This window comes from Artibeus jamaicensis, unplaced genomic scaffold (genome assembly GCF_021234435.1).
Source record: "Artibeus jamaicensis isolate MK-2021 breed Jamaican fruit bat unplaced genomic scaffold, CSHL_Jam_final contig_327, whole genome shotgun sequence".
Classification (NCBI taxonomy): Eukaryota; Metazoa; Chordata; class Mammalia; order Chiroptera; family Phyllostomidae; genus Artibeus; species Artibeus jamaicensis.
This window is the reverse complement of record NW_026521772.1, coordinates 190022-208878: the sequence shown is the minus strand read 5'-3', so window position 1 is coordinate 208878 and position 18857 is coordinate 190022. Positions and strand designations below refer to the sequence as shown.

The following is an 18857-nucleotide window of genomic DNA, read 5'->3' as shown; positions in this document are numbered from 1 at the left end:
TTAGACAAAGATTTAAAAGCCAAGTAAAATTAAACCGATATACTTTAACTTAATTAACTCTCTACCGTAACATGTAGCCTCCACCTAAAAGTGATTTTTAGTTTACTAGACTTTAAAATAGAATAGTCTAAGTAGATTTTAAAAGCTCAAGGAAAAACATCGGTTTTAAAATGAAGTAAAATATTTTTTTTAAGTATCTGAAATGTGTTTTCCGGGGCCTGAAGCCGCCCACAGGAGCAGCGCAAACTGCACGGACCGACCGAGAGCCGCGGAGCCCAGCTCCGACTAGAGCGGGGTCGCCAGCTTGGCGGGGTAAGCCATCGGTGCCTTGGTTTCCCCAGCTAAAGGTGATGGGCCCAGAGAGGAGATCGGCCCCCCTCCCCCCGTTTCTGCCATTTCTAATTCTAAAACCAAACAATTACCGAAGAGAAGAATTTCGTAAGATGTCAGCCACTTTCAAGCCATCAAGCCTGGGGAACCTTAGCCCCTGCAGGGAACTGCAAGAAGCGGTTCCGTGTGCAGACCATGCTGACTCGGAAGGTGGGGGCCGTCTCCAGCCCGTCCTTTTCGAGGCAGCGGTGAGGTGATCCGCAGCAAAGCGGAAAGCTTACCTCCACGTATTGGCATCAGGGTCGAAAACTTCAATGGTCTTTAAGTACGTGGTTCCGTCAAAACCTCCTACAGCCATGAGCTGTCCGTTCACCACGGCCAGGCCCACCTACAGGACCAAACACAGTGGCTGCTGAAGGAAAAGGCCCTGGGGGGGGGGGTATGGCTTCTAGACGGCTCTCTCTAGCTTGCTCTAATGGGAGACAATTGTCCATGGTCTTACCTCCAGTTTACTTGATTTGTTTGGTTTACTTGCTTATTTAACAGATATTTGTCTGTGTTACAGAGGGGAAAACAAATCTGTTAAATTATGGGAACTATCAAATTATATATTCTTAGAATATTTACAAAGCTGACAGCACGTATTTATTAAATTTTAGGGAAAGCGTTCACTGGGAGTAAACAAGAACCTCCAACCTTCTTCACTTCTGTGTTTGCCTGTTCTAATCCACTATCTAAACTGCCATGAACAGCAATTGTAAAACACAGATCTAACCACGCGGTCAGTCTCTAGAAACTTCCTGGGACTTCCTGCCACCTGAGGGTGAGTCTGAAGTCATTTTCACATCACCAAGGCCCTCCAGAAACCCACACGAGCCGTGGGTGGCGCCACCAGGTGCACCTGGGGCTGCGGCAGCAACACTGGGTGGGTCCCAGACAAGGCCGCACATTTTTCTCATCTCCCTATTTCTGCAAACGTCGTCACCTGGCTGGTGTTTTTTCCCTCTTCTGGAAGATCTCACTCTCCTTCCTTGGCCTAGCTTGGGTGCTACTTTCTCTGATGAGTCTCCTCACTGCCCTGAAAGTGTTAAGCATATTCTCCCATGTTCTCCTTCAATCAATGCACAAGTCGCTACTCTAGACTTTTTTTTATCTTAGCCGTGAACATTTTCTTTCACTAAAATGGGAGCTCCTTGAGGACAGTATCGTATCATCCTCAGTTTTGCTTGCCTGGCACACAGAAAGCACTTAGCAAATATCCACTAAATGAATGAAAGTATAATCAACAGATTGTAGCAGTGAAAACAGCAGGGTTTCAACTCAGAGCCTGTGATGAAGGGCCCCAGCTACGGGGATGCCGTGACCGGCTAATGCCAGGCACCGGTGCCCCAACGTGTGCCAACCACACTGACCGACTCCCTTTAAACGCAGGGTGTGGAGCCTTCAGCCACTGCTGGCTCTGCCCTCGTGGTCCTCCATGGATGGACTCTGCCAGGGTCTGTTCTGTGGGTTACATCTCCCTGGCAGCCAACGTCTCGGGCCGGGGGTGAAGCCTCCCCCGTGGGAGTCTAGAACGTGACAGGCCCGCCCCTTCGGGGCTGTGTTGTAGATGGGGTGGCCTCCAGCCGGCTTGTGGGGACTGGTGGCGGGGCCAGGCGTGTTTCTGCCTGCAATTCATATTGTTCAGGCGTGCCAGAGCCTTGGAGTATCACCTAGAAACCTTAGGTGGGAACACTTGGCTCTAACACACAGATGAACGTGGCTGAGGTTAGTTGGTGTAGGTAAGACAGGGAGATGCCTTTCAGAGAGCTCGCTAATTGCAGGCATGACTGAGTGTAAGGTGTAACTACGTGACAACAGTGATCGAAATTTTCCCAGTACGAGAGGAACAGACTGTTTTGCCTAAGCAGTGCGCCCCCTCGCGGCCCCCACGCTCTCTACTGTACAGACCAGCACGCAGCCCTCTCCTGGTGCCGGGCACTTACTCCGCTGCGGCGGGATGTCATGGCCACCACCGGAGACCACTGGTTAGTCCTGGGGTTGTACCTCTCGGCACTGCTGAGCTCTGTAGTGTCGTCTCTGCCCCCTACGGCATAGATCATGTCCTGATACACCGCACAGCCGAGGTGTTTCCTCCGGGTCCCCATGGGCGCGATGGTGTGCCACCTGTTCTCCTGCGGGTTGTAGCGCTCCACTGCAGGGAGAGGAGACCGGGGAGTGGCCGTCAGCCGCGCCTCTCACCTCGTTTTCTCCACAGCCACGGGGACGTTGCGGGAACACTGCTCTGACATTTGCTTCCGGGAAGGACTCGTGTGCCATTGGACGGCACCGCCACGCTCTCGCCAGGGCGTGGTTTCTTCCCGTGTGGTGCGGAGAAAGGGCTGCGCTGGAGTCGGGGCTCCCAGTTCCAGTTCTGACTGGGACGCGATAGCCGGGGGGGCTGTGGCCTCACTCTCTGATCTTTAAACGGGGTTAGAGTGTATGACCCGTAAGCACCACTTTATTCTAGTAACTTATCGTCAGAATCAGACTACTCTGTACTCCCGGTCTATATTCCCGCGGCATCCTGAGCCACCGACGAGAAGAGAGTCGGCAGTGAGTCTGATGGGACTGCCACACAGACAAATCTCAGGTGGCAATATCCATTATCTCTAAATAGGGAAGACTAATACATAAACCTGCTTGTAGCTATGTTTTTATTTGTTCCCAGATTATAATACAGAAGGTTTTGTTTTTGGTTTTTGTTTTCTGAGGTGAGAAGGTTGAGGGGAGGGAAATATTAAGAAACTATTTTGTTCATTAAAAATCCCCAGCAGCTGGTAAAGCAGAGGGAGAGGGAAAGATCTCGTGGACACACTAAAGGCTGCCTGCCGGGGAGCCGAGGAAGAGCGAAGAGCTGCAGTCTCCAAGAGGGAAGTAACGCTCCCAGTAAATGACAGGGTGGGCTGGACTTGATTATACTTTCCGTAGCAGGGACGCTCCTACGGAAAACGTGCTGCTTCGGGGGAACCAGGGGCACTCTGGAAGGGACTGACCTGTGTTGAGTGGAGATGTCCCATCAGAGCCCCCCACGGCATATAAAAAGCCTCCTAACACGGCCACGGCCACGCCCAGCCTTCTGGTGCTCATAGAGGCCACTCGGGTCCACTTGTTCTCCTTTGGGTCGTACCTGCAGTGAGAGAAACCACAGACTGCACGCGTGTTTGTAGTGAGTGAAGCCTTTGTCACGAGCGTGAAATCACACTGAAGATGCCAAGGCCACAGGCGTGCTGTGGTCAAGTGCACCGAGAGCAGCAAACACGTGTTACGTGATCGGGGAATGAACCTCGTGGAGCCCGCGCCTGTGTCGGCTGTGAGCTGCTCTGCACTTGGCCTCTGCTGCTGTGCACGTCGGCTTCACCATTCATTTTCCGGTGGACACCTGGGCAGCTTCCGTATCTTGGCCACTGTGAATGCTGCCGCAACGAGCGTAAGGTGCATGTATCTTTTCTAATTAGCGTTTTTGCATTCTGTGGGCAAATACCCAGAAGAGGAATTGCTGGATCGTATGGTAGTTCTGTTCTTAATTTTCTGAAGAAACTCCATGTTGTTCTCCACAGTGGCTGCCCCAATTCTCGCCCACAGTGCCCGAGGGCTCCCTTTTCTCCACATCCTCACCTGCCCTCCTTGTTGATTGGTGGTGGTGGCCATTCCGACAGGTGGGAGGTGGGACCTCACTGTGGTTTTACTTTTCATCTCTCTGACGATCGTGATGTTGACCATATTTTCACATGTCTCTTGGCCGTCTGTCTGTATGTCTTCTTTGGAGAAACACCTATTCAGACCCTCTGCCCACTTTTAAATCATTTCTTTTTGTTGTTGAGTTGTAGGAGTTTTTAGGGTGGGGCAAAGGCAGGTTGACAGTTGTGTGCACACGACACACAGAGCTTGTCTTGCATTACTGTTTATAAATTATTGCATTATTCTTCATATGAGTAACTGTAAACCTACTTTTGCCCCATCCTATATTTTGGAAACTCCTTGTTGAATATAAGATTTGCAAATATCTTCTGCCATTCAGTAAGTTGCCTTTTCATTTTGGCAACGGTTTCTTTTGCCATGCAAAAACTTTTTAGTTTGATGTAGTTCTACTTGTTCATTTTGGCTTGTTTCCCTTATCTTTGGAGTCAGATCCACAAAAATACATTTCTAATTCTGGCTCATGTAGTATTTCCATATCTGGCACCATTTTCCCAACATCTTTTTAGCACCTTTGAAACCGCTGATTACATTTCGATCTGTTCTCTAGGCGTGTCTTCCTGGTGTTTCACTGTCTCCAGAGATGTTATTCTGCTACTGCTTCTTACTTTTTTTTTTAAGATTTTATTTTTAGACAGGGGGAAGGGAGGGAAAAAGAAAGGGAGAGAAACATCAGTGTGCGGTTGCCTCTCATGCACCTGCTACTGGGGATCTGGCCCGCCGCAACCCAGGCCTGTGCCCTGACTGGGAATTGAACCTGCGACCCTTTGGTTCACAGGCCGGCTCTCGATCCACTAAGCCACACCAGCCAGGGCACTTCTTACATTAACTTTGTATTGGATCTAACCTCAATACTTTGCTGTTGCCAGTTTTTATACAGCAGGAGTTTTCCTGAACTTTTGGAAGGGGAGTGAGTGGTTTGTGAGAATTTTTCTAACTTCGCGAAGCTCCCGCTTGTTTTTCACGTGGTGTTAGAAGGTGCCCTGGGTGCATCTCGAGACGTACTGCTTTATTCACTGCTCCTCTTTTCATCTCGGCTTCTCTTTTCAGGTTGTCTGTCGTCCTTGTACTGCCTGATTTTGATTCTGCACCAGGGGTGTGCACTCTGTCCTGGAAGGCCATTCTGGCTGGGTCTTGCTGGGCCGCTCTGCCCTCGCCCCGCCCCCCAGACACCTGGCAGACTCGAGATGGCTGGGCTGTCACACGGAGCACATGCTACAGGTACTTTGTGGGTAGAGGCCAAGGGTTCTGTTAAACATCCTGCAATGCACAGGACAGCAAGCGTTATCTGCCCCCAAACATCAGTAGTGCTGAGGCCGAGAAGCCCTCTTCTAAGTCTTTGTCCTTCAGATCACACTGTGGGCCCTTGCCTTGCTCTGTACTGGGAACGAGCAAAGCCCTTCTTTGTTCCGGCTGTTCATAAATTCTCCTCTTACACTATGCAGTCAATACGTGTCGGCTCTCTGGGGGGTGTCTGTTCTTACAAATGTCAGTCTTCAAGTGCTTCTGTGTTCTCCTCCAGACAAGGACATCACTACGGTAGTTGGTCTTCGCCCACTGGTTTTGGGGTTCATGGATACACCTTTTCCCTAGTTTATTTTAAATGTCCACAGGATTTTTTACAATTGTGGTAAACACAAAAAATTTATCGCTGTAACCACTTTTAAGTGTCGAGAATATTCACATTATCATGCAATCAAGCTCTATAACTTGTCCGTACATTTTTAGCTTGGCCGTCTACTGCTGTATTTATTTTTATGTGGGAATGTGGAGAGATCAAGAAATTATGCTGTTGCTGTTGTATCTTTGCAGAATCCTCCCACACAGTTTTGAAAGTGGAGAAGTGAGTTTCTTCACAGACAGGTACAAGGGAGCTAGAACAGCTTTTTTAAGGAGTGAGGAGGAAAGATGGCGCGCTCTTGCCAGTAATCACAGCACATGAGACTCTAAAATCTCATTTCTAGGACGGACTGACAAAAGCTGACAGGGCACGACACTGAGAGCAGAATTATTCCCCACAGTTAACCGATCTGTAAAAGCACAGAGGAAGCCCCGGCAGCTCACTCAGCCTTCCCTGGGCCTTTACAAAGACACCTGAGTCTCGGTAAGACTGGGAGTCCGTGCTGAATGAGGACAGTCCCTGCAGTCCTCGCCGCCCTGGGGGGGTCCGGGCCGGCCTCCACCCTGAGCACGCCGAGCGCCGGGAGGAAGCCAGAGCGGATCCCGGAAGTGGGGGCTGGACACTGCACACGGAGTGAACTTGAAACGTGACTCTGGCACTTTACCGTTAGGCCCAACCAGTGTAACACAGAGTTTAAAAATCGGGTTGTATCTTTCCTCATCCTAGACTTCAAGATCAACTGGAAACATTCTCCTTAAAGCCCGTGGGAAATCTACTAAATGATGGATCCCTTAGTGCCCTAACTTGTTTCTTTTAAAGAGCTTTCTATATGCTTCTAAACAATGGAAACGACTTGAAATAACTCACCTCTCAACAATGTTGAGGCAAGACACGCCGTCCTGGCCTCCGACGGCATAGAGAAAGCCTCCGAGCACCGCCACACCCACGCTCGTCCTGCAGGTGCTCGTAGGAGCCACGTCGCTGCTCCACTGGTTGGTTTTGGGGTCATACCTGCCGAGAACATCAAGACCAGAGTCTGCACTGCACACAGAAAGCACACCTGTGTTCACTTATTCACTGACATATGGTACATACATGTTCTTCCCCTAAATGTGACTGATTAATAACTGAAGCATATGCAAGTCTAATTTAGGTTTTTATTTTATATTCATTTTTACTTAAAGAAGTTACATATAAATATAATTTTTTAAAGATTTGACTTATTTTTAGAGAGATGGTAAGGGAGAGAGAAAGAGGGAGAGAAACATCACTGTGTGGTTGCCTCTTGCACACCCACAACTGGGGACCTGGCCTGTAACCAAGCCATGTGCCCCGACTGGGAATTGAACTGGCGACCTTTCGGTTTGCAGGACAATGCCCAACCCACTGAGCTACAACTGAGCTACACCAGTAAAAAAAAATTTTTTTTTTAATTTTCAGAATGTTATGTATAAAGTTCCCTTTGAGTTATACTTGATTTCTGCTCTCTTCCCATTTTCGTATATATTCTACAAGACTTGTCAGTAAAATACTTTTAAATGCTATATACCTATCCACACATGTATGTGCAAGCATGTTTTCTTTACATAAATGACACCACTCGAAGGCACGGAAGAGGAGAGCACGTCTAAGGACCAGCGAGCCACTCAGCGGGTCTGCAGCAGCGTGTCCGTGTTCTGGGCGCAGTGGTGCCCAGGGAAGGCAGACGGGAAAAGCAGGGGGAGGTCAGCTCACAAAGGACTCGTGGGTGACGCTAAGCCGTCTCGGCCACCAACTTGTGCCACAGAGGCAGCATGAAAGCAGCAAGTCCTCTCTGCTCCCTAATTAACACCCCAAATGGAACTCTGAATAGCAGAGAAGAAAGTTCAAAACCAACCTACGCACCTTTCAACACTATTGAGATAGGAGGATCCGTCGTGGCCGCCGACTGCGTACAACAGGTCGTCGAGAACACTGACCCCGACCCCACACCGCCGTTTGCTCATGGAAGCCACCATTCGCCACTCGTTGGTCTGCGGGTCATAGCGTTCTACGCTGGAAATGGCATCTCCACTGCACCAACCACCGACTGGGGCAATAACAGCAACGGTCAGGAGAACGCCCGCCCTAAAGCTGCGAGTGTGTGTTCACTGCTGACCTTGACATTGCGACCCAATACTAGGACTTACCAACTGTCTCTAGAAGGAGATCAAAACATGTTGACTTTTACTTACTCCCCTGGGGCTGCTATAGTTTAATATTCTAAACAAGTTAGTATTCGGTCCAGGTACAGAGAAAGGCAAAGATACCAATCCAAATCAGACGGGGAGTTACTGTGACATTTAATGACAAGAACCGTGAATTTAGTTCGAAAACAGAGGCTGGACCGCTGCCTCTACTAACCCGTGTGATCCTGACCAAATCCTGCGCACTACCAATTTGCAGAGTGAGGAATGAAAATCTTTAAGTGAAATAACATACACAAAACTACATAAATGTCATGTATCATTAAGAACCAAGAGAAGCACCCTAATTCGTAAATCTGTTCTTTCTGTGTTTACTCTGTTAGGGGAGAATGATTTTGACTCTTATAACTCTTTTGTTTTATTAAAATAATACAAAAGTTCTTATGATTTATATTACAAAGCATTTTGCTTTGTTTAAACTGTAGCCTGAATTCAATTCTATAATGTCCAACATAACACAAGATCAACATTTTTCACAGGCGTCACTCGGAGTGACAAGCTCAAACTGAGTTCCATAAAGCCTCTCTGAGTGCGCCCTGGGAAAGCCTGTGGCTACGGCAGACAGAGCTGTTCTTTCCGACCGTCCAGATAAGCGCTGGATTCTAGAGCTTACAAAGTGAGGTCTAAGGATCCTGTAGCCTTGAAACACTTGAAAACTGCTGTTTTCTAGAGGATCTCAGTAACTTTCTCAGCCAGATTAAAATAGGAATGTGTCTAACCTTCTAGACGGATTTGAAAATCCATTTTATTTCAAACTTCAATGTACTGTATACATTTTATTTTATTATGGTACATTTAAATCAGGATATTCAACTAATACTCTATGTTCCTTTTCAGCAATATTTTTCCTTAAGTACACTGGTTTCTTAAAGACCTATGTTTTTCTTTGGTAGCAAAGAATACGGTTTATGAACTGACACTAATTTGATTTGGAAACATCTAATCAATAACAAGCTGGTTTTAATGGCTTCCATTATTAAATTGTGCCTGAGTTTAATGATTAGGCTATTTGATTTGTCGCAAATGCTCATAACTTTCACATTTACAACCAGATTACATTTTGGAATTTGAGATGTTTTCTCTGATACCGAAACTCTTGGCATACGTCCTAGGACACAATTCAAACTAACACACGCACAACTCCCTGTCATTTAGTACTAACCGAATATCCTGATTTAAATGAAACCCGATTTTCTCCTCCCCTTAACCACAGTGGGTGGAGGATAATGTCTCACTGGCTTTCCTCAGGATCCCCGCATTCGGGGAAGGTGACGGGAGCAAAATGACACAGAGGGTTGCCTTGGGCTCAGGCTGGCTCAGTCAGGCTGGGGCGGAGTGTAACTGTTCAATGAAGACATTGTTTCTGACAGTTTCATGTAATGATGAGGTAACCTGCACACTGGACTATAAATGAATGCATACGATTCATTTTACAGAACATCCACTGCAGTGCGTTTTCTGTTTAGATCAAACAGAGCACCGTTTGGGAGAATACTGGTGCTGGGTCACAAGTTAAGAGTCCAGCTGCACAATTACTTACGTGTTTCTTGTGACAGTGGGCAGACAGCACAGCTGCCCAGAAGACCATTCACATGCGGTTTAGTCACAGTACAGAAAGACCCAAACCTGCAAACAGCACCTCTCCGCACCGGATAGGCTTCCGCGGTCGTGTCCTTGGTCCTTGCATCAGTGGTCGTTCTTGGGGCAGCAGGAGATAGTTTTTCGCCTCGTCCACCAGGTCTCTGTGGAGAAAATTCTGCCTTGATTCTGAACATCTCCCTAACACTGCTAGTCAAACCCAGTACAGATCAGCAATGTGTGCACTGGCAGAGGGGAACAAGCACGAACCAGACCGAACCACGAACGCCAGCCCATCTTAAAAGGGTCACAGTGTGACCACAGGGATGCCAGTCATACTGGGAGTCATGGAGTGACTGGTCTTCCTATTGTGGCTTCATATCTTACTGCAGATCTGGCCTAAAACCCAACATTCTTCCAGGCAATAATGACTTAGGAGAAACTAAAAAAATTAACATTTGATGAGCAGCCTCCACAGTTTTGCTTTCTCATGTATTTTATTAGATTCTGACAGAGCAGCACATCAGCCATGCACTTGACATTTACTAGATTAAAGTAATAAAACTAGGTCAAAAACCGGATGGCTGAAAAGGAACACTATACCACCATTTAATACTGATGTGCTATCTGGTGCTGTCGGTGGGGCTTACTCTCAACAAGTCTCCTGGGGATGAAGAAAAGTTTTTTCTGTCCATTAAGGTATTTTACGAGGAGGTCCTAGTAATTATACCTATTAAATACAATGCAAACTGCTACTGTACGTGCCCACGGAAGTCCTTTGCTGAGGCAGTGTCTGACCACTGCATCCGCTACTCCGTTCTCTCTCAGGTCCGGAAGTGCTTCCTAAATTATACTATATTTTCATTTCTCTAGTTATTTTATGTTACAAAGAGTAATTTTCTCCTGCTGGACCAGTCCCCAGGCATGACTCAGTAATGCACTTCCAATATATGGCTTTGCTAGGCCCCTTCTGAGTTTATTTTCAAAACAAAAATAAACCAAAAAACCAAAATCAAAACAAAAGAAAAAAACAAGCTGACGACAAAGAGCTTTTTCCAGCTTCCCCAGCCTTACAAACAGAGACTGTGATCTGCTGATGGCTGGTTTTTAACTAAGTTGCCCAGGGTTCCCAGGAAGAGGGCTATAGAGCTGACGCTCAGCAAGCCGCCCCAAATCAGTAGTAACAGCAACACGAGTGTGTGCGGTAAAGAACTAGCTCACTAATCCCCGCTGAAGCCCTATGAGCAGGTTCTGTTACGTCCCAACTGTTTAAGTCAAACAAACTGAGGCTAAAGCAACTTGCCTAAGGTCACAGTGCCAATAAACGGTGAGGTCAGAATATCGGGAAGGGGCTTCCTTAATTAACAAGTGGCTTCGTTAAGCACCTGACTTCCTGCATCAGAATCAGTGCCACCTGATTTCGGTTTCACGCAGGAGGTGCCCCTGTGTACCGTTTCTTCAGATCTCAGCTCCACGACCCCCGTGGGTTTCCCTCTGGTACTGCAAATGCCTGGGAGAAACACTGGTCTGTTTCTTAAATTTCAAAGACAGACACCTGCTGGATGGACTTCAGATTACAGAAGAAATGCAGATGAACCCACGTGTCCTTCTTCTGGTCCCGGGCTCCTGACTCAACAACATGCTTGCTCAGTCACTAAGGCAGACCAAAGGTCAGCAGGTGTAGTTTGAGGAGCTCTAAGTACTGACTTGCTCTTTCATCTTTCTGTCTGGCCCAAACTAGGAAAAAATGGTTGAAAAGCCGTATGGTTTCAGATTTGAACCCACGTCGTTAAGGTCCCTCCAGCTGGGGAAAGTGATTAAATTTTACAGAGTGTACAGAATGCAGCGTACACACCGCAGAGACAGCCCAAGTGAGCGGGTGCTTTGTTTGCTTCGTACATTCAGCATCTGGTCCTTTCAATCAAACAACATTGTGACACTAGCGGGAATCCTCCCACAGGTGCGTTAGGGGTGCGGCAGACCTCCAGCTGTGCCCGCAGTCTCCGAAAGCAAGGCCGGTCCTGCTCCCTAAGGGGCCTGTGACAGGATGACGAGTGGCCGGGACACACTTTTTGACAGAACCAGTACCATGACGTAATTTAGCTCTCGAACAGGTGTACCAGCAGAGAACTGCCCCTGGCACTTCGAGCCTGCATTGCAACCTTAGCAACTGCCTCTTCACCGCCACCTCTACCCAGTGAGCACCAGACCGAAACCCAGTGGGATGGACACCGGGGTTCAGCCCTGTCTCCTGGCCCCTCCAGCCCCTGGCCCAGAAGAAAAGCCTGCTACCTGTGGCCCTGCTTTCAGCATTAGGAAACATGACCTCCAGGAAGCAATACAAATACAGAAACAGGAGAACGCTGGAATGCGAGGCGGTGGACTTCCCCGTACCTGCATTCTTCATCACTCTTGATCAGGGGGTCCGAGCCCACGGTGCCCACCAGGAACTTGGGACTGAGCAGAGGCAGACGGACGTGCTGCAGCACCTGCGAGATAACCAACACCCTGCTGAGACTCACACGCTTATCCACAGGCAGGGGAGAGCACCCAACCCTCGCTTCCTCAGCAGATTTTCAGTTGCTTTGGGATCTAATGGAATTAATCTATTAACTGATCTAACTTATCTATAATGCAGAGGGAGGGAAGGCATAAATACTAAAACTAAATTTAAATTTATTCTAACCACCAATTCAGTTAGAATAATGAGAAAACGACACATACTAACAACACTTTAGATGCTACTTTAAGCTTTCAGCAATGTTATAAGTACTACTATAATTAGCTTATGTAACTGGACTCTAATTTACAATCTAGAAGAATAGCCTATTAAATTGCTAAAGACTATAGTCACACTAGCAAGAACACCAAACACTCCATTTCGTGACCACTTATGGCCCCAATCATCCCTTTGTCCTGCAGAGTGTCATGGGGTTTCCAAGCCACAGGGAGGGGAAGCACGAGAGTGGCCCCTCCTGCTTCCTTTCGTTCATTTTGTTCCTTTCGCACCATTTAGGTTCTCACCCGGGTTCCAGCCCAAACCTAGCGCTGATGCAAAGTAGAGAGGAAGCAAGGGAGCAAAACGTTCAGAGAGGTGAGAACTTATCTCCTTGGTTATTCAGAACAGATGATCTGTCTTGCAGTCTCACGTACGGGACAGTAATATCTGCTTTTCCTTTTTCCCTGCCAGTCGAACACATATTACCTCGTCCAGTACTACGCAGTTTCAGAGAGACGCATTTCCACGGTACCTGGGGTAGCTGAGGGCGTCTTTCTTGGATGCTGTATTTGACCCAGGCCATCACCGCGTTGAACACCTGCTCTTCACTGCGAACGTTTAGCTCATCGCTGGATATTATGTCAATGAGTTGATTGGCTGGGAGCAACATGAACTCTTCACTTTCCATCACCTGTTCAAAGTGAGGTAAGAATAAAAGAAAAGACCTGTGATCATACTGAATTTATCGTCTCAATATTTCCCTGAAGGACTAGGAGGCAAAGCTCTATTCCACAACACAGACGAAGTTCAAAACAGTACCAGCAGAAGGAAAAAGGTTAAAGAGAATACAAAGAAGGGCAGAGCAATTTTTCAGACAATGAAATGTCACGTACAGGACCACAGTGGTGGACATGAGTCCTTACACCTCTATCGAAACACGTACGGTGCACGACAACCCGAGCACCCTGATGTCGATCACGGACTTTGGGCGACAGCAACATGTCGGTGTAGGGTCATCAGTTGTGACAAGGGACCCCCCTGGCACGGATGTGGGCCGTGGGGAGGCTGTGTGCGTGCGTGTGGAGACGGGTGCAAAGGGACTCTGAACTTTCTGCTCAGTTTTGCTGTGAACCTAAAACTGCTCTAAAAATGATGTTTATTTAAAAAGGAAATGAAGGAGAAGTACAGAGGACATAAAATTCAGGGCAAATAATAACTTGTGATTCAAGCAATTTAAGACAAAGGACAACTTTTCCCCCTAAAATGAAGTATCAAAATAAAGGTTTATATTCAATGTTACTAAACTAACTGTACCAAATTATAACTCCAGGAATATAAAAGGCATATAAAAATTCAAGCGCAGCTTCCAGAGGAAGATTAATACTGACAGGGCAGTATCTAGGGCAGAAACACAAAGGGGCCAGTTTAAAAAAAGAATAGGGGTGTCAGCAATTTTATAAGCAAGAATGAATATAATGAGGAGAGTGACACCCAGGGAACCTGAGGACTAAAGCACTCTGATATTTATCTATGTATCTGTCTCACTGGTGCATGTATGTATGTGTGTGTGTGTGTGTGTGTGTGTGTGTGTGTATATATATATATAAATAATATTCATATACCATAAGCACACCAATAATTTATCTTCGCCCAGGGCCAGGGAGCTGTCGGGATGGAGAGGGACAAGGATGTCACCTGGTTGCACATCAGCCACAGATCCCGAGAGCTCGCAGGTCCTGCCGTGACTATGTAGTGTAGGGGGCCAGGGTGCGATGCAGACTGTCCTCCACGTGGTCTGTCTCTCGTGCAGAACACTGCGCCGCAAGGGCTGCTGTGAGCGCAGGGAGGGCGTGGTGAAGAGCTCGATTTCCTGGCGCGTGACCTCTGATGCAGGTGAGGTATTCCCTTGGGATGAGGTTATTTTCATGCTCATCAAAAAGTCAGAATATTTACAGGGATGTGAGATGAGCCAGAGCAATTTGAGTATTTGACTGAGAATGTTTTCCCAAGTAAGAAAAAAATGCACATCCCAAAATAAAACAGTGTAGGACTAAAAGGTCAGTTGTAGTAGAAAATACTAATGAACACTTCAATTTTTATGGCAGAAGGTTTCAAATCATCTGAGTGAGAAACCTTCCAGGGGTCAGGAAGTGAAATAGGTGACCTTTGACTTACAGCTGAGTTGCTCACCCTTAATATGGGGCCTGCCTCCAAATTAAGGGTGCCGCTGCCACAGCATCAGAATTTAAGCCACGCTGCACCCTACTTTCCTCTGAACTTCTTTTCGCTCTGATTTCTTACATAAGTACAAGTAAGGTAGTGTGTATCTCTGTGGAACTTCAGTGCTCTTTGTGGATCTTGTCAGAGTATAATTTTTCCCCGACTCAGTGATTACAAACCACATGCTAAGTCCCAGTGACGACCAAGTTTAAGTTCCTAAGCGAACCTGTCTACTGACAGCAGCGCCACTTCCTGGACCCGTCAGATGGCAAGAGGACAGGAGAGAGTGTGTGAGAAAATATTTGTCTGGCGCTAAGGACAAAGAGTAAAAACATGTCTGATGAAGTATGGCTAAAATGTTACTTCTCCTTGCCACAAACAAGAAAAGATAATGATCTACCAATCGGGCAAACGTGGTGCTGGAGTCCACCCTTGAACCAGACGACCAGGCTAAGAAAATGATGACTTAAGTACCTGCTTTCTCAAACGGCAGTGGACAGGAGAACTGAACGTTAAGGCCCACTACTATGGTAATTCCTTTCACCATAGGGTTATCCCGGTTTTGTTCCTTCCTGAGTCAGTTTTTGTAAATATATACATTTCCTTCCTTAAAATAATCCCCTCCTCTGCATTCCGTGATCCGACGCTCTGAGCTCTCCTCTCCTGTTTATTCCCAGTTCCCTCTGCCAGCTGCTCTCCAGCCAACCACCCTTTAATGTTGGAAAGTCTCAGGGCTCTGTTCTTTCTCCCCACTAGGATTTTTTACCTTGTTTATGGGGCTTTTGTTATTAAAAAGTTTACAATTTTTATGGAAATTTATCAATCTTTTCTTTCATGGCTTTGAGACTCTATCCTGCCTAAAAAGGTTGAGCCATAGTTTAATTACAGTGACTTCATTACTATGTTGATGACTCCTAAATTTTAGTCCCAGCCTAACCTTGTGTCTAAGATATGCAGACTCCAGTGGCCTGCTCTGCATCTCACCAGGGTCTCGAACTGAATGCATCCAAGGTGAAACCCGTGGTGCCGCCTCCAGCACATCCACAGCACAGATTCCCAGAAGTGGGACCGCTGAGTCAACTGTGTGTGGGAGTGTGTCACTCTGATAGACACCACCAAACGTCCTTTCAAAGGGCTGTGTCGCTTTACACTTACTCTAGCGATGTAGCTATTTTCTTCCTGGGCTTGTCAACAGGGTGTGCAATCAAACTTCAGGATATTTACAATGCGACAGATAGAAAATAGTACTTTGTGTAGTTTTACTCCGTGTTTCAGTTATTATGAACAAGCCTGAGCAGATTTTCATCTATGTAAGGGCAATCTGCGCTTCTTGTTTCCTGCTCCTTTTGTTGGTCTAGGTTACTGACCAACAGCGGCCCGTGGTGTATTAAGGAGATTATTGCCTGTGACATAAATTGTAAACACTTTGCCCCAGTATGTCTTTGATTTATTACTATTTTGTTTTTGCCACAAAGAAAATTTTTTTAGACAGCCAAATCCATCACTATTTCTTCCATGCCTTCTGGGTCAGTCAATTAGGCCTTCCTTGCTTCAAGACTAGAAAGGAATTACTTCGTGTTGTTTGGCGTTTTCATGGTTTCATTCTGTATTTTTAAGTCTTTGATCCCCCAGAGGTTATCCCGGTGAACAGTAGGGTAACACTGAAGTGTCAAATGGACCATGTCTTTCCTTTGCTCAAAGCACTTTAATGGTTAAGCTTCACATTCTTAACATGGTCTGTTAACTCCAGTGCAGTCTGGCTCTGTTCCTTCTGTAAAATCATTATGTGACCCCCTCCCTCTTACTGAGTCTCACTAGGTTTGTTTCTAGTCCTCACACAAGTCCTGCTTCTTCTTGTCTCAGCCTTTTGCACGAGCTGCTCAAGAACCAAAGTTAAATCTCCGTAACAAACCAAGGGACCACCCAGGGCCGCGTCTCTGGAGCGGCCGTGTCCGCGCTGTGCGTTCCTGCTGGATAGCAGCGTCACGCAAACAGACACTGTGGGGGCTTGTTCCCACTGCAGCAGCCTTTGTTCCTGAGCAAGTGGCTGAAACACAGTCGCTTCACAAATATTTATTAAGTGAACAAATAAATGAAAACTAATAGGTTTAATGAAAACTTCTTTTGATAATATCTAATTTCATTTTCTCTGATTAGTCACCAAATAACCTCCAACCCATGATCTCCTCTACGGAATAATCTCTGTGATCGGGGGACACACTTCATGTAAACGACTGCCAGTCATCCCACCAGACACATGTCTCCTTAACGAACTGTGCTCTGGCTTACAAACGAGCCTTTTGTGCATATGACTAGGGGCAGCCAACCCCTAAACTTTAACTTTTACTGATAAACACAAAACTGGCCTCTAAAATAAACACCAGGTTTATAATTTATAATAACCTTTTTCTTTAATATTATGAGTTACAATCAGCAGTAAAAGCCCCACTGGGCATGTGTGTGTGTGTCAGTTGTCAGAGCAAACCCACGTTGCTCTCCTGGCAAACACACTAAGAACGCATCCAAACCCTCCGTACAACTCACCTCCTGAAAGTTATGTTGAGTGAACTTGTCTGCTATCCGCAGCAACTCGCGGCATGAATGCGTGTCCGCAAAAGCCCGGATACCCAGGCAGTTAGAAGGGTCTAGCTGTCTCTTTAAGAACTCGCAGCAGGCCTCCTGGATTTCTGCCAGCTGGAGGAGGCACGCAGCGGGGAGGAGGGTCTGAACGTTGCCCTCCTCCACGGTTATCTGGGAGGTGTAGGCGAAGTCGATCAGCAGCTCCATGGCCCTCTCGTCTATGTCTCGGATCACCACCTCCGTCTGCCGGCTCTCTGCCAGCTCTCCCGTGAACATTGCTCGGAAGTAGGGGCTGCAGGCTGACAGAATGACTCGGTGGGCATAGATCTTCTTGGCGCCCACCACCAGCACCACGTCGCACAGCTCCCGGTGCTTCCTCAGGAGGTTAATCACTTCCAAGGTCTGTCGAGGGTGCTTGTCTGAGATATAGGGCATGCGGGCAGGCTGGGGAACCCCTTCTGGCAGTTTGTTGGGGTCTCCAAGGGTGCAGCGGCTTGTCACATCCATTCCAGTCTCTCCTGGTCGAATGCTGGTACACCTGCAGGGAGGGTCGGGGAGAGGGAGGAGAATACGGCAGTTTTAGCGGAAACTCACTCCTGCGTGAAAGTGTTCCTAAGTCAAGGGCCAGGGAAACCTGCAGACGACCGAAAGACAGAACTAACCCCAAAGAGCTCCCTTTCTGAGAATTCTCGAACTCACAGACTTCCTGCAAGTCCCCTGAGGAGTGAAGAGTGTTAGCCTCAAACCAGAACACTGTCCTGTGCCTCCCTGAAAGTGAAGGGCAGCTCCTTCCCGTCCGGGCAGCATCGGACTAGACGAGGCCCTGCCTTTCACGACTGCCCGCAGTACAGTAATAAAAACTGATGAGAGACATTTCTAAATTATGATCTGTGGACTTTAATTCCTTAACCCGGTTTAGCCAAGATCTTGATATTTGTCATTTTCCTAAAATACATAAATGTTACTTCTTATTACTGGGTGTGATATTTTAAACTGTTCTAAAGTTCAGCACAAAGTTTAGAAAATATAGCTCAAGTTGCATGAAAATATCAGCAGGAAAACAGGCCACAGTCCAAAAATTAACTTTATATTTATGTAGTACTGAATTTCTTTTATCCCAAGATGCCTAGTTTTCAGTTTATACAGCTGATCGCAATGGTTCTAAACAAGTAAAACACAAAACGAATCACAAGTAGAGGGTACAAGAAGTAGTAGCGTGTCACTGGGATGCTACAGATAACTGCTTGGGGCCAGACATAATTCAGCAGACTCCAGTTTGTGAATGAGAGGAGAGCTTGCCACAGACGTCTGTGATACTGAAGAGTCCCGAGGTATCAGTTTCACGGGTAGTGTCTGCTGTGTTGCCAGCTAGTAAGAAAAGCTTTGCATACCTTTACTACAATATTCCCAATTCTAAAAAGCTGTTATTAAATCAACAGTGTGTCTTAAAAGTGAGGATTTATAGTAAATAACCATGCATTTGCATTACAAAGGCAGGAACTTGAAAACCAAGAACATGATCATTCCTTTCTCCAACAGCAACCCGTTTTTCCAAAGTACTTGTAAGTTCAAGTTCAATCTTTCTATGCTTGGCCTCGGCCCAGAGGTGGCTGTGTGTTCTAGAGTGCAGACTGTTTGTAGTTCCTGGCGTCTGGAGGAAACAGCACTGTGTGTACTTGATAAGGGAAAGGCTGACACACGAGCTGAACAGGTAAAGGGTAATTTTTGCCACCCTCATACAAGTACAATCAAGCTCTAACCACTGTGCTCACCGGTGCCTTGTACACAGTGGATGCTGAAAGAATAAACCGCATGTGGTACCATCAAGCTTTATACAAACCCACGA

The 18857-nt window shown here is 46.9% G+C and overlaps 2 protein-coding genes across 5 annotated transcripts in view; one reads left to right on the top strand and one right to left on the bottom strand.

Annotated features, from left to right (window-relative positions):
* The window catches only part of KLHL20 (kelch like family member 20), a 35396-nt gene that overhangs the window by 5691 nt on the left and 10848 nt on the right, over nt 1–18857 (bottom strand). The window contains exons 3-11 of the mRNA XM_037145535.2: nt 16976–17549; nt 12744–12902; nt 11887–11981; nt 9541–9656; nt 7574–7757; nt 6557–6700; nt 3366–3499; nt 2316–2524; nt 612–718 (exon numbers count right to left, since the gene is read on the bottom strand). Of these exons, the coding sequence (XP_037001430.1) occupies nt 612–718; nt 2316–2524; nt 3366–3499; nt 6557–6700; nt 7574–7757; nt 9541–9656; nt 11887–11981; nt 12744–12902; nt 16976–17549 (1722 nt within the window). The remainder of the gene's footprint in view (nt 1–611; nt 719–2315; nt 2525–3365; nt 3500–6556; nt 6701–7573; nt 7758–9540; nt 9657–11886; nt 11982–12743; nt 12903–16975; nt 17550–18857) is intronic.
* The window catches only part of ANKRD45 (ankyrin repeat domain 45), a 36411-nt gene continuing 34876 nt past the window's right edge, over nt 17323–18857 (top strand). For 2 of the 4 annotated variants that reach the window (XM_037145538.2, XM_053663714.1), the window contains exon 1: nt 17323–17411. The gene's annotated coding sequence lies outside the window, so the exon portion shown is untranslated. The remainder of the gene's footprint in view (nt 17412–18857) is intronic. The other 2 variants (XM_037145537.2, XM_037145539.2) reach the window with 1 other exon arrangement.